A 24,014-nucleotide genomic window follows, 5' to 3' on the forward strand; every position below is an offset into this window, starting at 1 on the left:
TAATTAGTGTTTTAAAGATAACCCCCTGAGCAAACTGTAAGTATAATGGGGGGGGTGTGTTAATTTACAGAGTAATCATAAAATCATTAAATGGTCTGGGTTGGAAGGGACCTCCAAAAGTAATTGAGTCCAAGCCCCTCTGCAGTAAGCAGGGGAAAGTCAAAGAAAGCAGAATTCCTTAGCATGCCTATAATGAAAGCAAATAAAACCACTCTATCACTGCCCTTTTAAAGACAAATAAGTTGATAGTGCTTTACTGGAAAAGTATCAGTAGTCCTAGCTTGCAGTAAAAATTGCAATAGCTTTGGTAATAATTTTCTGTGCTTCTGTCTTCATTCAAAAAGCTTTTCCATTTCACATTAGTGCATTACCACAGTTTTTAAAGTGCTACCATCACTCTAGAGCAATCCCTGCTCAACTTCAGCATTTGCTTTTGCTACGCTTGGAAACGCAGCGTTAGCTGACTTCATTTCTTGCTCCTCTGGGTGAATATTTTCATGCTAAAAAGCTGTGCCAATCTCCCAGCTTTATTCCACGAGGATACAATAGGCAGAGCAGCACTGACAAATATAGCAATGGCACAGATGAAAGATCTAAATTAGGGACGTGTTGAGATTTGCACTTAAAGACATTGCTAAAATCCTTCTGTTTCACACTTGAGTGACTATGCTTACATTTATTATCCAAACTTGATATAGTGATTCCTCACAAGATGTGACAGTTTGGGGGATTTCTGTAACTCTGCACAGATCATATTTAAAGTATTTTGTATTTTCTCCTGTATTTCTTTATGTTCACAATGAAAACTGGTAACTATATGACAACTCAAGCATTTGCAGAATCACTGAGGACATCTTAGGGATACATCTTAAGTTCACCTACTTCATTCTCTGGCCTAGGAATACCTGGGTTGAATAATTTCAATGTAAGAATTGAAACAAGCAAACAAACAAACTTCCACAAGTATGCAAAGACTCAATGTTTCAGTGCATGGTGTAAGATTATACTTGTGTGATCATTAAATAATTAGATGTCCCATTTATTTTATTGCCAAGAGCAATTTCTGCTTTCCATTAGCTATTTATGCCATTTCCCCACAGAACACCATATCAATTACATCAGCACCATGCCTGACAACCTGAGAAAGCGCCATCCTGTTCTAATCTGCCCCAGGGGAGGTAACAGTTCCTACCTTTTCAAGGCTGTAGGGCTACTTCCAATAACCCTCACAATATAAAAGCTTTCCTGTGTCGACAGTAGGTAGCACTTAAGAGCATTACTTGCTTTTATGGCCTTTCTCCATCTCTTTGGCATCCACTGATACGTTTAACATTGATACCTGCGTGTAAAGCATTTATACCAAGGATAACATTGAAAACTAAGCATTTCTCCATGAAAACAGTATACTGCAAACCACCTGAGAAAGCTACAGAGGTTGTGCATCAGTCCTTCAAGGCACTGCAAGCTGTTAATGCTGCCTCAAGTCACTGACAGCATATGCCACTCAACAGCTGTCAAAATTGGGCAATAAATCTCAGTTACAGCTGGTAAATATATTCCATGAAATTGGTACTCCCCAGGCTGTATACACACTGTTCCCACAGCAGTCAGTGGGGCACCACAGAGAGCTCAATGGGATGATCTCATTCAGAACAGGGACTTGCAGCCATTTCAGTCCAGCTGCAAAACAACACTGGTTTGGTGACCGTTTCCAACCAACTGTTTAAAATCAAGCACTGGAGGAATTTTCTCCTGGCATGCTAATAAGGTCACATGCTTATTGCATAGCTAAGTTTAAGACCTTAGGGGGAGTTTGGGGAGAATAGGGAGCTAGAAAATAATATTTAGGAAAACAATCTGAAACTAGGAAAAAGGACCAGAAATGGTAGGGGTCGACCTAATGCAAAACAAAGGCCACTTCAGTTCTAGCTGTGTTCTTGTTTCTAGGTCAATGACTTAAAGGTTACAAGTGTGTTTACTACACAATGCCTTACAAAATCTATTTTTATACTGTTGAGTCCACAAATAGTTACATATTTCTGAATCTTTCTCCTAGCAAATATTTTTTTGTTTCTGCAGCAACATGCTTTGGAATTCATGCTGTCCCTTAAGCAATGTGTTCCTCTTTTCTTTTTTTTATTGTTAGGCATAAAACCACTTAGCTACTTCAAAGTGCTGGTGTTAACCCCCCCAGGTGATTGCCAAAAAAAAAAAAGGTTTCAATAATCATTAATCAATAGCAGAGGCTTTCAAGGATCCTTGCCATATTCCAGTTCAGACAAGTGCTTGATTGTGTATGGATGGGTGTATGTGTGGTATTTCCCATTGTTGAAATAATTTCTCTCTCATTTAATAACTAAATTAAGCTATAACAGGTCATCTTACTGTGGTATTTACAGAACTGGACAACTATACAGTTGCTAATATTTTTGTATATAATATCAAGAATAAAACAGTGATATGATGAGTGGTTTATACTGAGTGGAGGGAACAGATTAGTTTTTTACTTATTTCACTCTACTCTAGACCCAAGAAATCTTTTGTTTTGTATCACTCAGAATGACTTAACACTTGGTTTCCAGAGAAACTGGTTGCTTGTTAAAGCTGATTGACAACTGCTTATACATAAATTTCTTCCCAGAAGATTCAGTCAGCTGCTTGTTTGGGTTGAGAACACGTGATACTTCCTATTTTTCATCTAAATCCAGCAGCTGGTACCTCATGACTCACAAGCATGCCAATTAATTTCTGCAGTTCCTCATAGCCTTTTCCCACTAGGATCGTTACACTAAAATGGCAGATCAGTTTGTACTGTCTACTATTTAGAGTGCATTAAGTCTATACCATAGACTCCCAAGTTCTTTTTAAAAGCTGTCTTCAAAAACTTCTATGTTGTCATGAAAAGCACTGTCCCATTAAACCTTAGCTACTGCTCACCAACAATGTTCAAGGACAGCTGAACTAACTTCTACCATGTTATGGCCTTAAGCAAACACTCTGAATTATCTGGATTCATACTAGGAAAAAGAGACAGAAATTGAGTATGTAATTCAGGAAGGGCCACATTCCTGTACAACTGAGAAAGGATCCAATATCACTTAGAAATGAAGGTATACATTGACTTACATAAAGGGAATTGAAGATGTCAAGCTGAACTACAGATGTCTGTTCTTCACCCATTTTGTCCCAAAGGTGACCTGGGAAGTTGCTCTAATGGATTGAACAGGAATAGCTTTCATATGGGAATGATGCTTAACTAAACCAGAAACAAAGATATTTTTTTTTAAGTGGAGCCTACTGTCCCCACCAGGAAAGTCACTCAGTATTTCAAGTGAATTAGAAACTTTCCTCCCCAAACAACAGATGACATACAATTCACAATAAGTCATGACATCAGTGTTAAGGCTGTAAGGAGGAGGCTCCTCCTCAGTTCTGAAACAGTGACATTTATTGTTTTAAATAACTCTGACAACAGTTGTAACAGTTATCTAGACATGCACTGTATTCCATTACTATAACCACTGTAGCCACCAATGCTGAAAGATAAAGCTTAGAAAAATGCCAACTACGACAAAACTTGTAATAAAAACAATACAAATTTGTAACACTGATATAATTCACTACTGGCAAAATGGCAAAACTGCAAACCCCCAGAACCACCTCCAGCAGAATCTCTCACAAGTATCGTAAATCATGTTTGGAAGAATGGGAGACTCCAAAATCAGCTGTCTTTTTCCATGTGTGTAGTTATTCACAGGGGATATACCAATAAAGACACACTGCTACAGAGAAGCAATGCTTTTTAGCTGCTGCTGACAAGCAAGGTCCGAGTAGCAGGTCTTTTCTGAGCAGCCATCTGGAGAAAACTGTGACACTAGGAAATCACAAACCTCACCCTGATGCAGCCTCTGGATCATACAATATCCAGTACTATCAAGTAATGGCTACCACACAGGGCAGGTGCTCAGTAACAGCTGCTGTCCCAAGTGCAAGGTATGCAACAACTGCCATTGAGAGCCCAGAGGAGCACTGGCCTCCAACTATAGCTAAGCGTGGGTGTCATCCTGGAGAGACTCCCTATTACAGACAAGGGCTCCCATTGCCCTTCCTTGACCCTCAGCCTGGAGCAGCAGTCAGCCCTACCAGGCCCTGTTGTGCAAAGGGCCCAGAGGGGTTCTAGCAAGCTCCTGCTAAATATGGTCAGTAAAGCTCTTCCACACACTGAGCCTTACCCTCTCTCCTTGGCCAACACAGGAGACTTCATTCTCTTTTTTCACACAGTTAAAGCCATGGAACTTAAGGAACTGTTGACATTCTACCATGAGCAGGGCTCCCAGGCAGAGCCACCATCTTGAACGTGGACGGCAGCCACCATCTTGGGTGAGGCTCTTCCTTTTACAGTCTCACAGGAAGCCTCACAGGAGCGTAGTGAGGGCAGGACAGGTTTAGTTTACTGCGCTGCCCTCACCCAAAATGGCCGCTGGCGCCTCCGAGCCTTCTTACGCCGGGCGTGGCGCCGGCGGGCCTCGGCGGCCGCTCTGCCCACACTCTATGGTTCGGGGTGGCGGCGAGACTGCAGGAAGCGGAGCTACTCCGGCGTCTCATTCAAAGTGCGTCCGGGCGGGTGGTGCTGCTGCGGGTAGGTAGCGGGGAGAGTGGTGGCTGGGACGGGCTGTGAGTGGGGGCAGCTCTCCGTCTGGATCTGTCGGGGGGAGACGTGTCTCCTGTGGAGCCCCACGGGCTGCGTGTGGGCTTCCCGCAGTCATAAATGCGCCCCGGCGGGCGGGTCACGGGGAGTGGCGGCGCAGGCTGGGGGCGGCTGGCCCGTCGGTCTGGTAGGGGCGCGGCAGGGGCTACATGGGTGAGCCTCAACTGCAGGTGTGGTGTTATCCACGCGTGGGGGAGAAAGAAACCGTAGCTTTGTTTTGTCTTTGGGAGCACATTGCGAGTCCTTTCCCGGGCGATCCTTGGTGAGGGCAAGACCCCAGTTAGTGCATGAGTCTCATTGTGGGAGGCAGGTGCAGGGCTGAGAGGTGAAGAAATTCATCGCAGTGCGTGGTCCTGACTCGGCAGATGTTTGTAATAGAGCTTTTACTGGCTCACCCTCAGTCGAGAGCTTGGAAGAAGATTACGAATGTTGTTTTGTTTTTTCTTTTTTTGGTGCTGAAGATCAGTTTATTGTCTAACCCAGGAAATTCAAGCAAAATTAGCAGCCTCAAAATACCTATCTTGTTATCGTAAAAGTGTTATGCTAGAACTTTTGTGTTCACTTCATGGCACATTTAGGATTTATTTAGAATAACTTTAAGAAGCCGTGTTGGGTTTCTTTATTCCCTGAGGCACCATTCTTGCATCTCTTCTTTGAGAGATGATGCCATTGACTTCGGGTGTCCAGCATTGAGCTGATACTGGCATTTGCATGGTTAGAGTTCACTCAATGAATATGGGAGGGCGATACTGAAGTTCACATTCATGTGTTTAACTGGAATGTGTGTGAATTATATTCTAAGTGGGGTGTGGTGGTTGTGAAATATGGCCAGATTTCTGTGGTGATCTTTATGCATTTGATAGCTTGTTGATATTTTTTAGGTTGCAGGCAGAAGGCTTTGTGTGAACAGGAATGTTTGCTGATATGTTGAGAGCGACTCACAGCACTAATTGGTAAATTAAAACAGGAAATGGAGTGTCTTACCCATAAGTGGTTTTGTCTCTTTCAGTTTCAGATTCTGTCAGATATGTAGCTAAGAGATTAAAATCAAAGTAATACGTGCTCTTTATTTAACTGAAAACTTGGCTAAATCTGCTTTGTTAAACGGAGAAAAAGACACAAACCGAACAAAACAACAGCAGCCCTGCAGCTTTGTATCTAAACTAACCAGTCTGTGCAGAATTCTTGAGGGAGTGTCATGCATTATCTAAGAAGAGCAAGATGACTAGAGGATTAAAAATCACATACTTCTCTTTAAAAACCTGGCTGTGCTTGGGCCTACTTGCTTAAGTGTTTTTCATGGTTAGTCAAAAGCCTGTTGAATGTTGGCATTCTTCTGGAAACCTATTCTCATGGGCAGCTAACAGCCTAATGCTAGCTTCCTACCAACTGGTTCTGTGGCAGGAGAGTTGCTATTAAATGATTAAAGTACCAAGTCAATGGAAGGGGTTGGCGTTCATTGTCTTCAATAGTTAATGAGCTGTGTAATGTGCTTGCAGTCTCCAGAATGTTTCAGAATGTTGAGCTTTATTGCTCCAATAAGAAAAAGCAGATATCCTTATTAGAAATCCATTTTGAGGACTTGTGCTTAAAACCCACTGCCTTAAAGTGGTTTGAAGGTTGTAACAAAAAGAAGAGACCAAAACAGAAGAAATCTGTGATGAAGGCCAACAGATAACCTTCTAAGAATAGGATGTGATGCTTTGCACATGCTTTCATTTCTTGAACTGTGGCATTCATAACAAAAACAAGCATCTCCACCGATTTCCAGAAGAGCAGTCAGCAGCCTGCCTCTTCTCCACTGACGATCCTGAACAGATCAGCTAGGTTGTCATGAGCCTTTTATATCTTGTGTGAATCAAATCCTTATGCTTGTGCTGATAGTGGGATTGCTTTTTGCACTGGACCTCACAATCATCGCCAAACTCAAACAATCTTATGCTATAAATAGTAAAAACTAGCTGAAAATGCTGCATGGGATTGCCAGCTCTTACTGCTTTTAATTAGCATTTGTTACTTTCTGTCTAGGCTGAAGGCATGGTCTTGTTGAGGAGAGACAAACATACTTGTTGGAAACTCCTGTTTTTATTCCTGAGTTGGCTTGAAAGAGGAGAATGCCGTATATGGCATTATGTGACACTGGCACTGCTAGGCTGAGGCTGTAACCCTTGCTGCTCTGTCATCAGGGATGAGAGACCTGACATCTGCATTGTCCTGCTTCAGTTGCCAGGCTAGTCCACCCTGACAGCCTTTGCAGTTAGCAGGAGAAATGCTGCCAAAGAACTTTCCACTGCTCTTGCTGTTTTATTTGTTTGAAGTGCTGCATGAACTAGCAACAACGCTGTTCCGGGTTTTTTGTGTTTCATGTTTTTTCTGGAATCTGGTTGTGATAGAAAGGAAGAGACTTTAACTCCCCAAATGAGAAGCTTCTCAGAGTTCAGATTGCTGTTGTCAAGCAAGTCTCCACACAACAGTCTTTATTTGCATATTACTGCTCTAGTAAGATATGATGTTTGACTGGACATCTTTTATAGTCTAGATTAACACTTTCTAAGTCCTGAAAAGTATTAAGAAGGGAGAGTGTTGCAGTCAATGATGATTTTAAATTCTTCTTATCTTTATTTTTGTCCAGTGAGGTTTCATGAGTCAGACTGGGCTGTTGGAAGTTTCTTCTGAAGATGTACATGTTGGTTGAAAATCGCACCAGTTCCTATCTTCATCTGAAGAGGTCACCTGGCATCCGATCTTGGTCTCTCTTTGTTGGTAAGACTGCAATATTCCTAAGTTGATTTCAGAGCTTGCTTTAAGGGAAGGAGGTCACAGAATAAATTCCTGAAAGAACTTCTAACAGAATGGCTGTCTTCGAGGCATTTTTCTCTCAAGAAGAAGAATCGTCATGCTTTGAGTTTCTCCTTTAGCATAGTCACTAAATGAATGCAATCTCCTTGTCAGTGCGGTAGTGTCACAGTGAGACTGATAGTTTTTCAGTTTGTCATCTGCAGAACTTCAGAGGCTCATGGACAGGATTTTAAGGGGGTCCTGAAAGACCAGAAAAAGAAATTTGTTTCATACCATATAGTAAACTAAACGTGAAGTTTCTGAAGGGGATCTGTACTTACATTGAAAAACATTTGGGTTTGGAGAAGGGGAAAAAACTCCGGTGGAGTGATGCTGGGCTTAGATCTTGCATGTGATGGACAGCCTGCCAGTGGTACTGTGTGTATGAAATAGGAAGTCATACTGGGTGTTGTGAAAGGCACCTGTATTTAAACACTAAATATACAGAAAAATTGCAGTGGTACTTCTCAGGACCATGCTGAGAGAGCTGGTGGGGGAAGTCTGTCATCTCCCGCTTTCCAGCTGAGCTGATCCCATTGCAGTGACACTTAAATGTTGTCATTGCTTTCAGCAGTGTCATCGAACTTGTATTAAGACAAGATCTTTGCCGTTGCAGTGGCCCACTGGGGCATGAGGCACTCCTACTTCCTCCTTTATGGGAGAAAGGGGCTGTCAGCTTCTAACACTATCACAGAAGCTCTTTTGGCTCTATAGAACACTTGGAAGGGAAAAGTAACGCTTGTGGTGTTTGCGGTAGCACACTTGGTTTTACTGCACTCGGGCGGAAGTGTGATGTAATGCTTAGGCAGAATCCCTCTGAAATTCTGTTCTTGGTTCTGTCACCATCTTTTTACTTCTGGCCTCAGCCCCTGTGCTTTTACTGTCCTTGTGGAATGGGAAATTTTTTAGGGTGAGTTCAGAGAGGGGAAAAAAAAAACCAACTCTTGCATATTGATGCTGCAATTGCATTTGTCCCCTTCTTGGAGAGTCATGAACATGTGAATGTTCATGGTTTTCATAAGGGAATTTTAAATGGGTTTTGCTGCTTCTTTGTCTTAATTCTCTCCCCTTTCATCCTAGGAATAGCCTCCATAGGTTTGGCTGCTGCTTATTACAGTGCAGGTAATGGCCAATCTTTTTTTTTTTTTGAGTTGTTTATTTCCTGTTGATCTGTTTCTCACGCTGATGACTCCTCTCTGCAGCTTCTCTCTGACCTTACAACAGCAGTGTAGGTACTTATCATGCTGTGTGGTGTGAATATTAAAAGCCAGTTGTAATTCTTGCTTGTGTATGACTTACTGTTCTTTAATGCTCTATTACATACTCAGCCTTCCATTTGCAAGAGTATTTTTAATAATGATGTTTAGTACTCTGTGGCATTTTGTGCTATCAGTGTTTCTTATAAATGCGATTAGCTGGTCCTCGCAGCTCTCCTGGGAAGATAGATAATTGTTTGCTACCATAATGAAATGATTACCTTGCCTTTGATGGAAGTACTCTGTTCCTCTGGAAACTGTTAAATCATCACTAGTAGATATTACTCATAAACACCTCTAGAGAACAGAGAGCTACTGCTGCTTCCTGCCCCACTGCAACAGAGCAGACTGCACCACGTGCCAGCTGTCCTTCCATCTGTCAAACATCTATCTATCTGCGATTCTCTTGCTGCACCCTGTTAAAATCAAGTTTAAACTTAATAATCTGTAGGAATATTTTGCCAGTATAATCAGTGTGTTTTTATTTCAAGAGCAAAGTCCAGTGAGAGCTGCTTGAGCCATCAGCTGTATCTGGCTTTTCTGAAAACATTGCAGCAAAGCTTTCTGAAGCAATCCTGAGCACAGTTCTATGCCTTCAGCAAAAGCCTGAGTAAGCAAATTGCTTAGGCTGCTACATGTAAACTTTGCCAGGACATAACATGCAAATGCTTGTTTGTCAAGAGGGCTGACTGCTTCCTTTTATGAAGAAATATGTTTACTTCAGTGAATTTCCATTGTCCCTTACCCTTGTCTTCTGCAGCACAAATATTTGATAGTTGAGAGTTTTGTGGATGCCTTTTAACATGCCTTTGCTTTTTGTAAAAGAAAAAGGTGTGTGGTGGTGTTACCTTGCCAATAGTGCAACTGCTTATAATTCTGCATGGTTTGGAGCCCAGTGTAGATGCAGTCTCTGCAGAACATGTGAAGAGTTTCTGTATTTGTATCCTGGGAGAGCTGTAAAACAGTTGGCATTACAACTAACAGCAAAAAGTTAGCTCCAGAGAAATCTTTTTTACTTTTTATTTTTTTTTTCCTTTGAAGGGAGCATGTTGCTTTTAAAACTAACTGTTTGAATACCAAAGAAGTAAAAATACCATACCCTTAAATTTGTACTCTTGTGTTGTTCAGACAGCTTGGCATGGAAGCTCTTCTATATGGCTGGGTGTTTCTTTGTGGCAGCACAGAATCTGGAGCAGTGGGAGGTAAGATGCTGAACTTGGGGGGGGAAAAAGTTGTGAAAATTTAGAAACAACCAGGAGTTGCTGATTCCAGCAGCCCCATGCACTTGCTTAATCCAAACAGGCAAATTAGCTTCTGGTTTTTGGGGGTGCTACACTAGGGGTAGAATTAGGGCAATAATTCTTTCCCTACACAAGCACGAAGATGTGAAGCTTAACAAGTAGGAGTTTTTTTAAGGTAGACATGCCCCAAACTGTTTTGTGTCCTTTTTGAATTGCACATTCAACTGCTGCAATATGATTTTATACTTAGAGTTCCAGCTAATAAAGGAATAGCCATTAAATAGGGTAGCTCTAACCTCCTTTTTTCCCCCTGGGAAAAGAGTGGTGTTTGTGAAGCTGGTTTATAATCCTGTGGACATTGATTTGTTAGGAGTTGGACTAAGAGCAATAACCTGTTACTTAAACTTGTCACCTCTTTGACCTAAGTTGTTACTAGAATAAGCAACCTACACGTGAAATAGTCTCTTTTCATCCACTGTCAGGGATATTTTACATCTCATCCTGGCTCATACAGCACAACACTGGGGTTTTGGTGGAGTACTAACAGTGAGACAGTTAGCAAAAAACGTAACTAGAGCTTGTCTTGACTGTATGCTTATACTGTAGGCCAAAGCAGCTCCAAGTTAGTGCTCACATTTGATTCCAGGCAAAGATTTTATCACACAAAGAATGTGACAAGAGGGGCAATGAAATCAGCTTTAATTTTCTACTTCTCCTGTGTAGAAGTAACACAGGAGATATGGTCAAGTCTCTGTTAAAGCCAAGAGCAAGATTGTCATTTTCTCAATCTAGTAAAAGAGGACTCTCTCTAACATAACTATGTATTTTTTTTTTTGTGTTACCAAGATCATTTTCCTGTATGATTACTTTTATTTTACTTTGAAGCGCAACTGCTGATAATGTTTTTAAGGAAAAAATCTTGATTTTTATTCTTAATTTTTACAGGAAGCTGTGCTTGATAAGAACAAGGGAACAATCTGCCTAAAGACATTCAGTCTTTACAAAAAAATCCTGACCTTCTCAAAAGGAGGCAATGAACAAGGTGAGGAAGCAGTGTCTGTGGTAGCAAGTGAGCAGACAAATTCTTGTGTGCCTATTTCAAAATCTTCTCTGGAGTTCTTTGCTCAAATTAGTCTGTTTTGTTCACAAGAAGCAGATGTAATAATCTGCCTCTCAAGATCCAAATGTTTTTTCAGATTAGGGTGCTGGATGCATTTTATTAGTTACTTTAATCCAAGGTAACTCGGCTTGCCCATTGCTTTCTAGAATAGTCTCAGCTGTTCCTTTGGGATGTTAATGTGCAGTGTCATTTTCCTTGGCTGGCCTGCCTTACAAGTGGGACTGGTGATAAAAATTAAGGTTTAGATCCAGGAATTGAGATTTCTGTAGTCTAATCTAGTTTTGGTAGCAGGCAAATCTTGAGATATATGCAAGTAGGCATGCTGTATCCTGCAGATACATCATGTGCATTTAAAACTAAACTGCATATTCAATAGGCTCAAGCTTAATGCAGTATCTCATTTCTTTTGAGCTTCCTGTTGGAGTAACAAGCTGAAGCAGTCACTGTGAGACAGGAGCTCCAGTGTCAACTAATCCTCTTCAGTGGCAGATTTTGTAATTCCATTTGCTAGTCTAAATCAAACCAACTCTCAATATGCTTAGAAAAGTTACCCAAAAAATGGAATGTCCTTACGCTGGATTGGGTTTTTATACAGTTCATTTAGGAGATGGAGAATAAGCTGTGTGGAGAGAAGGGTGTTCAATGTTTCTGAGCTATTCTTTAGGGTGTATGTTGTGGAGCTGAGCACATCTCCTCCTGAATCAAGTTCTGTTAACATGGGGATGGCAGAGATCAGCAGCTGCTTTGAACAGTTAAATCTTTCTCTATTTGAACACCTGTTTACCAGCTCTGTACAGTGAAATAGTTAAAACTGTCATTGAAATGGGAAACATAAGTGATAAACTAATGGTTCCCAGTTGCTGCAAGACAGTGTGTCTTGTTCATTAGTGCCTACACCAGCTACCCTGTGCTGTAGCCTCTCCTTGTTTGTTTTGCTTGAGTAGCTCAGCAATTGTTTGCTACTGCAGGGCAGCCCTGGTTGTATGGGAGCAGAGCAGTAGTTCTTGGAGCACAGATTCTGAGTCATGCCAGTCACTAGTAGCAGTGCTGAGAGTTTACTGGGCTTGCTCATTGACTATATATATATTTTTTTTTTGCCCCCACATCTGTTTTTACAGTAGTGGCTCTGCTGAATGAGATCAGAGATGTGAATGTGGAAGAGGAGACTGTGCGGTACTTCGGGAAGGGCTACCTGGTGGTGCTGCGATTCATCACTGGGTTTTCACACCCACTGACTCAGAGTGCAGTGCTGGGCTGCAGAAGGTGCAGTTTGGACTTTTCTTTTTTAATGAAAATGTTTAGGGTGGGAAATAACAAGTCCATAATTGCCAGCTATTGAGAGCCATTTTATCTCCATTTTCATTCTTGCTACTATGACTTTGTGTTACTCAGTATAACTTGTTGAAACCTTTTAACTGCTGTAGGTTAGACATTTGGCGGGAGACTGCTCACATTTAGATATCTAAGATACCCTTGCAGGTCTGCTGCAGTTACCCTCCCTAACCCACCTGTGCAGTGGCAGAGGGGATTAATTCTATTTTGCACATGTTCAGTTTATCAGTTTACAGAGAATTTATTTCAGGCATTGATAATAAGGAATCTTGCAGCAGAGGCTGGTAAAAGGAAAAGAATTGATCTGATGTGATGGCACATCAAGCCCAAACCATTACATCCAAAAGATAGACACTGTCACTCATACTTTAAACCATATGTTGCCTGACACTTTGAGCAGTTACTCTCAGGAACTGGTGTGCCTGTTCTTGACTTGTCAACACCACTGTTCCTCTAACTGTTGCATTGTTTTTTTTCCCCCCACAGTGATGTGGAAGCAGTTGCCAAACTCATCATGAGTTTTCTGGAACTGGACAGAGTAGAGAGCCCACAAGATTTCTCTCAGAGCAGCGAAACAGAGGCTAGTGATGCAGATGAACCACAGGATAAATACTAAGTCATCACAAGCTGAAGAAAGAAAAGGTTTTCAAACATCTGGAAAATATACTGGTTGTTCTTCAGGAAAAGAAATCTTGCTGTCTTGACTAGGGCATTTCTCTACATGGGCATTTACAATGGGAGGAATCTGTCTTGGGGCACCTTTTTTAGTGCTAAACTGCTTCAAGATCCACACTCCCAGTATTGCCATTGTAGAATCCAAAGCAAATTCCATTTTATATGCTCCTTTGCCTTAGTTCCTGCACTTGGACAATGCTGCCTTTTGAACATTGTCAGCTCATCAAACTTGTCTGGGAATAGTTATTTATCAATGAATTAGTTTGAGATGAGTTATTGCTTTCCCATTAACAGAGATACAGATGTTAACTTCCACTTAGTACAAACATCTGTTGCAGATAGAGTGTAGGAAATGCAGAAGAGCTGAACTTGTTTTTCTTGAAATGTAAATGCCTGAATATATTGCTAAATTGGTTTTAAGCATCTTAATATATGCAATTAGGTGATGCAGAACAGTGGCACTTTCACATTCTCTACTACTGTCTTGCCATTAGGTACTAGTGGAAATTAAAGCTTGAGTGACTGTCTTGGAATTGGAAACATAAGGCTGATCAACTTGCTATTTGTCTTTCTTGGATTTGCCAAGGAGCTGTAAATTGTGAGCAAGGAATGAGAACATAGATTTTAACATCTTCAGGATGTTCTAGCTTAATCCTGTTCTGCTTAAGTTCTGGTATAGGCTACCCCAAGAGAGAATAACCTTTTCCTACACCTCAACATTGACTATTGTAACTCTGTATTTCAAAAGGAAGGAAAGCACATCTGGTACTTTAGGTAGGGAAAAGACTGATGTCCAACAGCATGGTAGCCTAGATTTGTTTAGTATTTCCTCACATGAAAGGATACTGAAGTGCTATATGATGTTTTTTAAACATAGCTGGGATAGATCCATGTTTTATTCCCTGTCTGTAGTGTCCTGTGTTCTCACCAGTGGTTTCCCAAATAGTTAAAATATGAAATTTCCAAGGTATTTTTTGAAGTAAAAGCTACCTCTTAGTCAACATGTTCTGTCTAGAAGTAAAACTTCATCATGCCTGTATCAACTTGTTAGTAGAGGGGAAAAAAAAGTTAAGAGCTGAAAGTTCCTTCAGCATGGTAGAACTGCTTGTATGAAAATTCCGCCAAGTTTTGCTTGGGAATTGTATGGTCTGAAGACCTGAATTAGAAAATACTTGCAGTTACTTCTAGATCTGAACAGGGTACAGAATAACTGTGTGGTCTCCTTTTCCATTTGGCCAGCAGCACATGTCTTCTGGCATGTTTTCTCCAGGACTTAGAAGAACCTGCATTCTTGTTTCAAAGCACTCTACCTCTACTGAAGAGAAAGCTAGGAAAGGATTTCAGCTATGTTTTGTTGTGTGTTGCAGCTATATCTGAAACTAAGCACAGGCTTCTCTGACCAAAGAACAGGCTGTACCAACAGTTTGCTTCCAGCCTTTTAGACTTAGTGAGACAAAGATGCTCTTACTGGTGGTTTGAAAGGGTAATCACACTGTAACAGGGGGATCAGTGTGGATGCAGCTTGACTGTGACACAGAACGGGGTCTAGTTCTATTCAATAAGAAACTTGTAATCACATCAGGTATGAAATGACACCTCTGCCAACAGACATGCTTGGTCAGTCCTCTCAGTTGGTAGGCTGATATCTGGCTTTCAGCCTCTACATCACTGACTTGGGAAGCTGCTGTGTATGAATGTAGGAAAATTAAGTTGCAGGTGATTAACAAAATTTGGCCTTTGTTCTGAAGTACAGTTGTAAGCTAAGGAAAATCATCAAACCTGTTTTAAAGATACTGCAGGATGTAACTCCTTGGAGAGTTCATTTAAACCAGCTGTGATGTATTCCCTTAGGTGACCCTCCTTTTAGAGATGAAAATGGGATTGGGAATTTGGAGAATTTGTTTTTACCTCCGCTGTGTAAAATGAGAATGTTAAGTGTTCCAAGACTTCCAGTAAGGAATACTGAAATAAGAGATTATTTAATGGTATAATGTAAGCAAAAGGGCTCAACCTGCAGGTAACTGTTGCTTTGTAGCAAGGACACTGAGGCAGTACATGGTGTGGATGTGCATTGTACTTCTGAACCCACAGATTTGCCCATGGATAATAACAGACAAAACTACCTACATTCAGCCTTAGCTGTCCTGGGTTTCTCTTGTGTTTCCATTCTGTGAAAGATGCAAACCATGCTGTAGCTTGCCACTTAAAAATCAGCTTTAAGATGGTGCTTCTATCAATCTAACCCTTCACTGCATCATGTGCCCCACTTCTGCTGAGCTCTCTTGTGCATCTAGCTTGGTGTATGTTCTTGATGTCTTTTTACCATTTTGCTCAAGGCTTTTTTTGGACGGTTTCCTCGCTTCCCTTGAGCCTAGCATATTGAAAGGCCCAGGAAATGTAGCCTTGCATGTGCCTGTGTAAAGTGGCTTGTTCTAGAAGGGATGTGAAAGACTAGTTTAGGTTAGGAAATGGGATACTGCTAGGAGAGCAGTACAAAGGTATTGGGTAAGGTTTTTGCATCTTGGGCTGTCTTGTAACTTTAGACAGCTGTAGTTTGACTTACAAACGAATTGGAAGCTGCATAAAGTACCTTAAATTAGATCTAAAGCTCTGCCCCTAAAGCCAACCCTTTCTGTTACATCCTTTAAGTGCATGGTCAGTGCCATTTGGCAGACACTTCAGCTTGAGTAGCACATCTGAAGCTACTTGCATGTGTCTGGTTGGATGGGATTCTGCCCTTAGCTGCTGTAGTGAACAAGAGCAAGACTGCATGTTGTACAGAGAGAGGAAGTTGCATTATCTAAGCTATGACCTAATATTCCAGTAACTAGGATCCATTGAGCAAGGCCCTAGGAAAACCAGACTATGTATAGTGTCTAGCTGTGAGATCTGACTCTTGTGCTGTATTGGTGAAGTTACACAGGCACAAAAACTAAGCTGGCTTACATCGTAAATAAAGAGTGCTAGTTCTGACACTGTAGTAGATGCTGAGAGGCAAAAGTACTGCTGGAAAATGGTTACAAATTGCTTTTCTAATTTAAAATGTCAAGTAGAATTTCAGCAAGGTGGTGTATGTTGTCTTGGTTTTATGAATGGCTGTTTTCAAAAACTCTTTTGATAACTTGTGTCACGGTAGTCTTTTATATTGTTTTTAATTAAAATGTATTAAAATACCAATCACTGTCTGAATTACCACTTGGCACAGACCTGTTGAAGGAGTTGATGGGGGGAAGGACACAGTAGAGGAAGCCCTAATAGCTGTCTCCCTGCTGACCCTGCTTTCACTTAGAGAAGCCTAGCTTTCAATGTCATCTAAGGTGACAGAGCCAGCACTCCACTGTGAATATATTTGCATTCCCCCACTTTAACCCAACCCAAAAAGGCGTATTTCTACAACCACTTTGAGTATCCAAAGATTTATTGAAGTAAAATAAATGAAGTTCTTGTTAGTTATGTGTACCTTTGGTAATTAAGGTATACATAGCAACTGATTCTTTCTAGATAAAATTCTGCATGTGGATCTAACTCCTGCAGCTCATTTAGTAAGTTGAGATTTGTCTTATGCTGTGCTTCTTGTGCTTTCCGTATCTAGAGCTCTACTCCTTAGACTGTTCCAAGAACATTTCAATACCTGTACTTTGTAAGACTTCCAAGAAAGCAAGAAATGAAGCAACCAGGTAAAGAGTATCTTGAATATTCACAGCAGTGTACTTAACTACCAGACTTTTGACTTATTTTCTCTTCTGGTGATTATCTTAATGTACCAGTTAAGTCCACAAAACTTACTGCTATACATCATCAGAAGTTCAACATTAAAGCAGAATAAAATGTAGCATTTTCCCCTCATTCAGTAGACTTGAGTCATGCTTCAAATTTGGATATACTTGGAGTTGGACTCAGGTTTTACATGGTGAAGTAAATGCCTTAAATTAACTGGGACTGTGTTCTTCTGTGGGGATGGAACTATGCTTAACTTAGATAATGTTTTAGTGAAGTCAAGAAGCCCAATGTGTTATGGCAGTTTTCCCCTGAAGTCCAAGTGTAACCTTTACTATTGGTAACAAACTTCTTTTCTGGAGATCCCCTTTGCTCTGTATTGTGATGGTGCATGGCATCTTCCATGCATCTGCTGTAACCTCATGAGCAGCTGGACAGTGGTTCCTTGCTCAGACTTCTACAAAACCCTGGATGTTAATTTCCTGGCCTCAAGTTAATCAAAACTGGACTTAAGACTGGTGGGTTTGAATTTCAGAGACAAAGTCAAAAACAAAATCTGGAGCAAATCAACTGATAGATATGGAAGGACTTGTCATGATGGAACAGTAGGACACCCCTCTGAACATATCTGAAAGACTAAGGAGTCACAGTACAGAGCATGAGGACCTAAAGCATGTTTAAAGTATCCTAAGTCTTAGAGAAATTGCAAAGGAGGACAAGTTGGGTACTGACTAGAGTAGAACTTGGAGCACTTTCTCAGGTCACTGTTTCATAAAAAAGCCTATTACTACAAGTACTGAATTTGGAAGGACCTGGGCTGTCCTCCTGCCTTGCAATCTAGCCAAGTTCTGACTCACTTCTGCATTGTTATGCAAGGGGAGCAAATCTGACTTGCAGGGCAGGTGATTTAAGGCTCAGCAATTTGTTAAGACAGGAAAATTAAAACAGAGTTGAAGCCTATTACACTAACAAATTTCTTTATGCCTTCAGGTCACTTTTGTTTAATCACAGTTCTTGCTTCAGCTCTAAAGGTGACAAACATGACTAGTTGCCAATTTCCACTGGCCATATTTTTCCACAGAATAAAACAGACTAATTGCAATGCCCCTAATTTTGTGCCTTTATTGCTTTATCTAAATCATCCACCACTTGCTGAAGCTTCTGTAGGCTTGGGTGGACGTTCTCCTCCATCCACTCCTCTATAGTACACTTGTGGAAAACTTGCTCCATGGCTGCTTGGAGGTCTTGCACCACAGCATTCCACTTGGAGAGAAGACTAGGCAGAAATCAGAAGGAAGAAACAATCACATTTGCAGGTGAGCTCTGCCTCAAGGGAGGGCTAGCTTTCCAGGCCTTTTAGAGAGAGTATAGCCCTTAAAATGACTTTACAGGAAAAGCAGCATCTATTATAAGAGCTCAAAGGACTTGATTTTGTGCAGGCAGCAAAAGTTTGACACTGTTTGTACTTAAGTACCATTAATCTTGGCACTGTTCTTATGCATTGACTTCTGAAGTACTGAAATGTGAGCTCACAAAACCACTGTGCACATTTTAAGTGTAACTGAAACCCACTGAGAGACTCCTGGGAATTTAATTCTGCATTTTTTTAATCAGGAAGAGTAGAAGAGGTTGGATATTCATCTTGGCACAATATCTAGAACAGGTTTTGAATAGCAAATACAGTGAGAAGGAGCAAGGAAAAGGGGTCTGGTTTTACTCTGAGCTCTGCCTGGAACTTGGCCCATGGTGAGCTACTGTCCCAAGGCCAACAATTGCTGTGAAGTGCAGCAGGTCTGTATGGGAGAAACTTCCTCTCAAGGGAGAATCTGCTTTAAGACCAATTTTGTACTTGTGTTCACAGAACTTGTTCAACTGAAGGCAAAGATAAACCTGCTCTCCTCTTCAAAACCATATTATGAATACTTTATATGGTTTGGTTTGCACTGATGCTTCTGAAATTACTATAGGAGAAGGCAAGGACTCAAGACCACATGCACTTGAGTGCCCAAAATATGACAGACTTTATTTCCCCCATGATGCAAAATTAGGTGGTGTTACCTTACTGCATCAGGCTGAAAGTGATGCATCATTATAGGGTGAACAATCCTCCTTTTCCTGTGGTAGGGGCTGAACCAGCCTGTGACGTATCTGAAAATGGATGTTAGTACAAGCAGTGTTTGAAACAGCACTGACATCTTTACAGGCTGACAGAGAGGTGACAGGGCTTTAGCTGAACTGCTGGCACAAAGAGATAGTGCTCAAGGAGTAAGTAAATTTAAGTCTAGGTGTCTTTGGAACTGGCTTCTAAAAGACTGTTCCTGGCAAGTGAGTGTAACTGATCATCTGTTGCAATCCTTATGTTATTTCAAGCTGGATTTTTGTAACCTCTCAAAATTAAGTAACAGGAAGATTTAATTCAGCAAAGAACTACTCTTGAAATAAGGCAACACATAGTATTTGGGAGTTCTGCTGAAACACTTCAAATTAGCATCTAAATACGTTGTGCTGGGTGTCAATGTATAGGGAACAATGCCTGAAATGCAGAGGTTGATGTTTAAAGCACTTTGCTGGAATTATGCCCCATTTTGAGATGAAGTAGCTCAAACACTCCTGCAGACAGCCAGAGAATCAATATAAACCTTATTACCTGTTCCTTTCAAGAAGTTCATCCACTGATGACTTGAGGTAGAAACTAACTTGTGTCACAAGAGTAAGGATATTGCTCCCAGGAAAGGTCCCCAGGCTTGTGCTGTTCAAAGAGGATCCATTAGTTTCTGAACTTACCATGCAATGAGAAACATCTGAATCCTACAGCTGGAATTTTACCTCATGAAAGTGTCAATTTCCAGGTTGGGCATTCCCAGAAGCTTTTCCACATCTTCTTTAATCTTTTCCGAATAGCCACCTGGCAGAAGACAGTGGAAGTAAGTAAAAAGAGTCTAAATAACCAAAATGTCCACAAAAAAGGGGTTTTCTGGAATACTCTGCATTGGCTTAGTAGTTCTCCTTGGATGAAGATTTCTTTTTTAAAAGGTGAAATGGAACTAGAACAAGGGAAAACTCAGTGGGAGGAGTACATTGTCTTTCACACAACTGTTCCGTGCTAGGTAAAGCACTACCTAGCTGTGAGCTTTCCTTTCAGCGTGCTGAATGCTTTTAGTGCCTTAGTTAAAAACAAGTAGGTTGTGGGGGGTTCTTTTCAAAGTCAGAATTGCAGAAAGACAAAAAAATAGCAATTCTGTTGGCAAATGCCTGTAGAGAAACCAGAAACAGGAAGTATTTTACCTGAGAGTGTACTTGTTAGATCAGTTTTAAGTTAAAACAACTTCGACATGTAAACAAGTTCTAAATCTAGACAAAATCAGTCTCATTTATATACCAGTGCCATTTCAAATGATATTCAGCCTCTTACATCATTTTTTTTAGCCTCAGCATGATGAAGTTGATGAGCATTTGCGGGTCAGAAAGCAACAAATAATTAGAAGACTATAGGTGATTTTAATACTTGGGCCAAGAGGCTTCTCTCCTCCCACATCACCAGTGTCCATAATTCAGACCATGATCAGATAGTCAAACCTCCTCAAAATATCCCAGCTTTAGGGCAAGGTCACTTTCCTCTTGTGCTAGGCATAAGCTGAGAGAGAATAAAGTTGTCATTGTACCATTCTTTAGTGCCTGCAGACATACAGCCAGTGATGGAATTCCCACAGGGAGAAGCTCACACAAAACAGAGAAGTGATCATACCTAAGTAAGAAAACATTCACTAATTAGACATCTTACTGTCAGAACACACTAAACAAGAGGGAATTTTTTGTATTTCAATCACTAAAATTCAAAAAGCTTTAAAAGCATTAGTTTGCCTCTCTGTCATCCTTGGAACCACTTAAAAGGATGTTCCTTACCTCTGCCAGCCGGTCAGTGCGATACCTTCAAGGACCTCAGCAGGGCTACTGCTTGCCACTTTCAGCCACTGGAGATGGTTTTTTAAGTGGTGTCCAATAAGTGTTAGAGACTGATTCACTCCTGTAGCTCCTTTAAAAGCACTAGCAAACCACACCTTGGAGAAGCCACATCTCCGATACTTCTCTACAAGCTGCACTGCAATGACACACAAAAGAATATTCACAGGACAAGTTTATCTCCCTTTCCACCCTTGACTCTAATGCTCAGCAGAGAAGTACAAACCTTTGCTCTCCACATCAAGGTCTGCTGCATAGTCCCAGATCATTGGCTGCACAAGCTGTGGGACCCCAGACTCTGGAAGGAACAGAGTTGTTCTAAGTAATAGAAGACAAACAGTTAAAAGTGACTGACTTAGTAAAACTAAGTAGGTATTGTTGGTGCAGCAGCATGTGACTAGAACTACTCATGGCTCATCTCTACAGTTCTTCATTTCCAGATGAAGTGTCCCTGGGCATTTTCAGTGTGGCCAGGATTTTAGACACATGGCTTCATCTTCCAGGGGCCACAAAGTCCTTAGACATCTTCAAACCACTAATATGGATCAGCAGTGACAACTCAAGAGATTCAGAAGTTGCACAGAGCAACAAGTAACACTAGAAGGTGGTGAGAGGCATAGATGTTTTGATAGTGATCACAAGAGGTAATATGGGTTTTGTGAAGTTTTTATTGATGTGTGAAGAAAGTAGAACTGATGGCAACCATTGCATGATGACTGCTTTGTTTGTCACTAACTAAAGTGTATGAGTTGAGACTTAACTACAGTCACACAGAAAGCCTGTGACATACCCAAGGACTGAAGTCTCTGCTCTTTAGTCTAATCTATCCTCAGATTTCTTGTTTCTGTTATTGTCACCTGTCAACAACTCTGCTTTAATTGGTTGTGTAAACTTTCTTGTATGCTACAAAATAGGACTCACCCCATCATTGGTCACACACCTGCCAATGTTTCCTCACTCATCCCCCTGAGCATATCATCCCATACGATGGGTGTCACAGTGGGGTAAGATGAGACCACACAGCTTGCAACTGCTTTTATGTGGGATAAGCACAGCTTCTCCAGAGTGTGGTCACCTTGCTGCAACCACTGCTTTGACTCTTCTCCTTCTCCAAGGTAGTAGACCTGAAACATCAAATAATCTTGACTTCTTTTATGGGAATAGGGGGAGTGAGACTCAAAGTGTCATGAAATCATACAATACTCAAAACCCCCTGCAAAGATATGACACAGAATGGACATATTTCAAAGCACCTCCTGGTGTTAAAGACACTGCAAATACTTCTATCAGTCTGCAGGAGACTGAATGTTTGCCAGAGCAGTGAGCCAACATCTTATATCCAAACTTGTATGATTCTTAAGGAATGCCTCCAACTGGTATCTCACTTTACTCACCTGACCTAAACCCAAATGCTGAGTTAGCTTTAAGAAAGTGCTTTCAATTCTTTAGATATTACACTCACATCAGATGACATCCTGTGCTACTAGAATCATTTATTGTCAAAACAACTTTTCTCTGTTGGTTTTAACTGCTGTTTTCTGTCCTCCATGTCCTACCCAAATGTGGCCTGGGCACCACTGAAATGCAGATGCCTCAGCCCTTACCATCATACCTATCAAGAAAAAATTCCTTGCTTGAGAGAAGTCCCACCTCATCACATCCAATATGAAACCACTTTAAGTCTTCGTGCAGTGCCATGACCTGGTCAACCATGGCTTTGACCAGTGCCTGTGACTCCTCCTTGTGTGGGTTGAGGGCGTTGGGAAACGCCTTCACCTCCCGGAGATGGGCAAACTCTTTGTGCTTCAGCACAAACTGCAAGAAAAAGGAGAGCTTAGAGAACAACAGCAAAAGGAAGGGGACAGCAGCATCCTACTGTGTCACCAGAGCTCTGGTAACAGTTGTCCTGCTAAAGCATGGGTTTGGGCTGTGTGTGAGCAGAGCATGAGGGGTGGTACAGACAGGAGAGGGACGGCTGCTGCTCCACTGTGCTGTGCGAGTCTCTGACCGTGAAGCACCTCATGGGAAGAGGAAAATAGGGTGGTGAATACAGGGTTACCTTGCTGTCCAAAGCATGCCAGGTAATGGGAGTTGGGCATCCTTATATCGGGAGTTAGGACAGAGACTTCCTGACAGAACCACTCTGACACATCCAGAGCGGCTCCTCCCCTCTCCCAACCCAGCACTCCCAGGCACCGAAGGTACGATGCCGCCGTCCGGTGCTCACCTCCATGTGCCCAAACGTCTGCACCAGCGGCACCACCTCCAGTCCTTGGGCCTTGGCCTGGTTCAGCATCGCTCTCACCTCCCCGGTGCTGAGAGAGAAAAGCAAGAAGTCGGGGCCCGGACTGGATGCGCAGATCCCCTTTCCCGGGCCTACGCCGAGCGCTACCTGTAGGCGTGCGGAGCCCGCAGCGGCTCCAGCGGCCCCGCGTAGGGGAAGGTGTCCTCATACTCCAGCAGCAGCCCGGTGCCGCCCAGGGCGCGGAGGAGCGGCAGCACCTGAGGGAGAACAGCGGCGAGGTAAGGCCGAGCCGAGCAGGCCTGTGGAATCCCCTCACCGTTTCCCCCCGTACCAGAGCAGACCCATCCATCCGCCGCTTCCCCCGGTACCTCCGCCAGGTAGGAAGCGCGGGGCGGTGCGCCCTTCAGGTCCAGGTGCACCAGCCGCCGCCGCGGGCCGCCCGCCTCCATACTCGCCGCATGACGCTGCTCCGGCCTCGATTGCTTTCGACTGCGCCCTCCAGGCTGCCCGCGGCACCGCCGGTTCGCATCGACTGTTTTAGCCTGCTGCCGCAACCGTAGCGGTACTCCAGTGTAGAGCACTTGGCCGAGTTCTTCTGCTGCGGTTCTGGTGTTTCGCCGTGGTCCAGCTGTCTCCGCTTCTACTTCGGTGAGGCTGCTTCTCTGCTTTCGGCTCTGTAATGGATTTCTCCAGGCCGTCTGCCTGAAACGTTTTTGCTCGGCGGGCGATTGCTATGCCCTGGCAGGCCGAGCGCATCGCTCAGTGTCGGCGTGAGCGATGTCTCGGCAGCGCCGGACGGCACCGCGCGGCTCTGAGAGCGGCGGGACAGGGACAGGGCCGGGGCCGGAGCGCGGGGACCGCCACCACAGCAGGTATTCGCCTGGGCTGACTGCGGGGCTGGGACTGGTGGCTGTCCACTGGC

At 42.4% G+C, this 24,014-nt stretch overlaps 3 protein-coding genes across 7 annotated transcripts in view; 2 read left to right on the top strand and 1 right to left on the bottom strand.

Annotated features, from left to right (window-relative positions):
* Positions 1 to 4,598: 4,598 nt before the first annotated feature.
* On the top strand, positions 4,599 to 16,347 carry CYBC1 (cytochrome b-245 chaperone 1). Of its 2 annotated transcripts, none has more exons than XM_068151415.1 (7): positions 4,599 to 4,639; positions 7,341 to 7,471; positions 8,627 to 8,668; positions 9,931 to 10,004; positions 10,989 to 11,085; positions 12,282 to 12,426; positions 12,982 to 16,347. In XM_068151415.1, the coding sequence occupies exons 2-7, from the start codon at positions 7,387 to 7,389 to the stop codon at positions 13,109 to 13,111; spliced, it is 573 nt and encodes a 190-aa protein (XP_068007516.1). In that variant the 5' UTR covers positions 4,599 to 4,639; positions 7,341 to 7,386; the 3' UTR covers positions 13,112 to 16,347. The 2 variants fall into 2 exon arrangements, with proteins under 2 accessions (XP_068007516.1, XP_068007517.1); XM_068151416.1 differs by lacking the exon at positions 4,599 to 4,639 and adding an exon at positions 5,600 to 5,661.
* A 63-nt stretch (positions 16,348 to 16,410) lies between these two features.
* Positions 16,411 to 23,798, bottom strand: HEXD (hexosaminidase D). Of its 3 annotated transcripts, none has more exons than XM_068151408.1 (12): positions 23,434 to 23,798; positions 23,240 to 23,349; positions 23,075 to 23,162; positions 22,498 to 22,662; positions 21,788 to 21,971; positions 21,074 to 21,145; positions 20,791 to 20,986; positions 20,550 to 20,632; positions 19,714 to 19,792; positions 19,535 to 19,636; positions 18,946 to 19,035; positions 16,411 to 18,163 (listed from the first exon to the last, which is right to left on the bottom strand). In XM_068151408.1, exons 1-12 carry the CDS (start codon positions 23,539 to 23,541, stop codon positions 17,995 to 17,997), a joined length of 1,446 nt encoding a protein of 481 aa, XP_068007509.1. In that variant the 5' UTR covers positions 23,542 to 23,798; the 3' UTR covers positions 16,411 to 17,994. The 3 variants fall into 3 exon arrangements, with proteins under 3 accessions (XP_068007509.1, XP_068007510.1, XP_068007511.1); XM_068151409.1 differs by having other exon boundaries at positions 23,461 to 23,609; XM_068151410.1 differs by having other exon boundaries at positions 23,424 to 23,506.
* Positions 23,757 to 24,014, top strand: part of OGFOD3 (2-oxoglutarate and iron dependent oxygenase domain containing 3) — a 38,456-nt gene continuing 38,198 nt past the window's right edge. Inside the window, exon 1 of one of the 2 annotated variants that reach the window (XM_068151414.1) lies at positions 23,757 to 23,964. In XM_068151414.1, the coding sequence (XP_068007515.1) occupies positions 23,870 to 23,964 (95 nt within the window). In that variant the 5' untranslated portion in view covers positions 23,757 to 23,869. The remainder of the gene's footprint in view (positions 23,965 to 24,014) is intronic. The other variant, XM_068151413.1, reaches the window with a different exon arrangement.

This window comes from Melanerpes formicivorus, unplaced genomic scaffold, assembly GCF_026170545.1.
Source record: "Melanerpes formicivorus ecotype bairdi unplaced genomic scaffold, bMelFor1.0.p_v2 SCAF_21, whole genome shotgun sequence".
Classification (NCBI taxonomy): domain Eukaryota; kingdom Metazoa; phylum Chordata; class Aves; order Piciformes; family Picidae; genus Melanerpes; species Melanerpes formicivorus.

Excerpts from the sequence above, each read along its gene's own strand:
- CYBC1 (XM_068151415.1), top strand. The coding sequence starts at position 7,387 with ATGTACATGTTGGTTGAAAATCGCACCAGTTCCTATCTTCATCTGAAG. Across the intron at positions 10,005-10,988 it reads AGAATCTGGAGCAGTGGGAG|GAAGCTGTGCTTGATAAGAA; the intron begins GTAAGATGCTGA and ends TAATTTTTACAG. Across the intron at positions 11,086-12,281 it reads AAAAGGAGGCAATGAACAAG|TAGTGGCTCTGCTGAATGAG; the intron begins GTGAGGAAGCAG and ends CTGTTTTTACAG.
- HEXD (XM_068151408.1), bottom strand. The coding sequence starts at position 23,541 with ATGGAGGCGGGCGGCCCGCGGCGGCGGCTGGTGCACCTGGACCTGAAG. Across the intron at positions 21,972-22,497 it reads TTCATATTGGATGTGATGAG|GTCTACTACCTTGGAGAAGG; the intron begins GTGGGACTTCTC and ends TTGATGTTTCAG. Across the intron at positions 18,164-18,945 it reads TTTCAGCCTGATGCAGTAAG|TCTTCTCTCCAAGTGGAATG; the intron begins GTAACACCACCT and ends ATTTCTGCCTAG.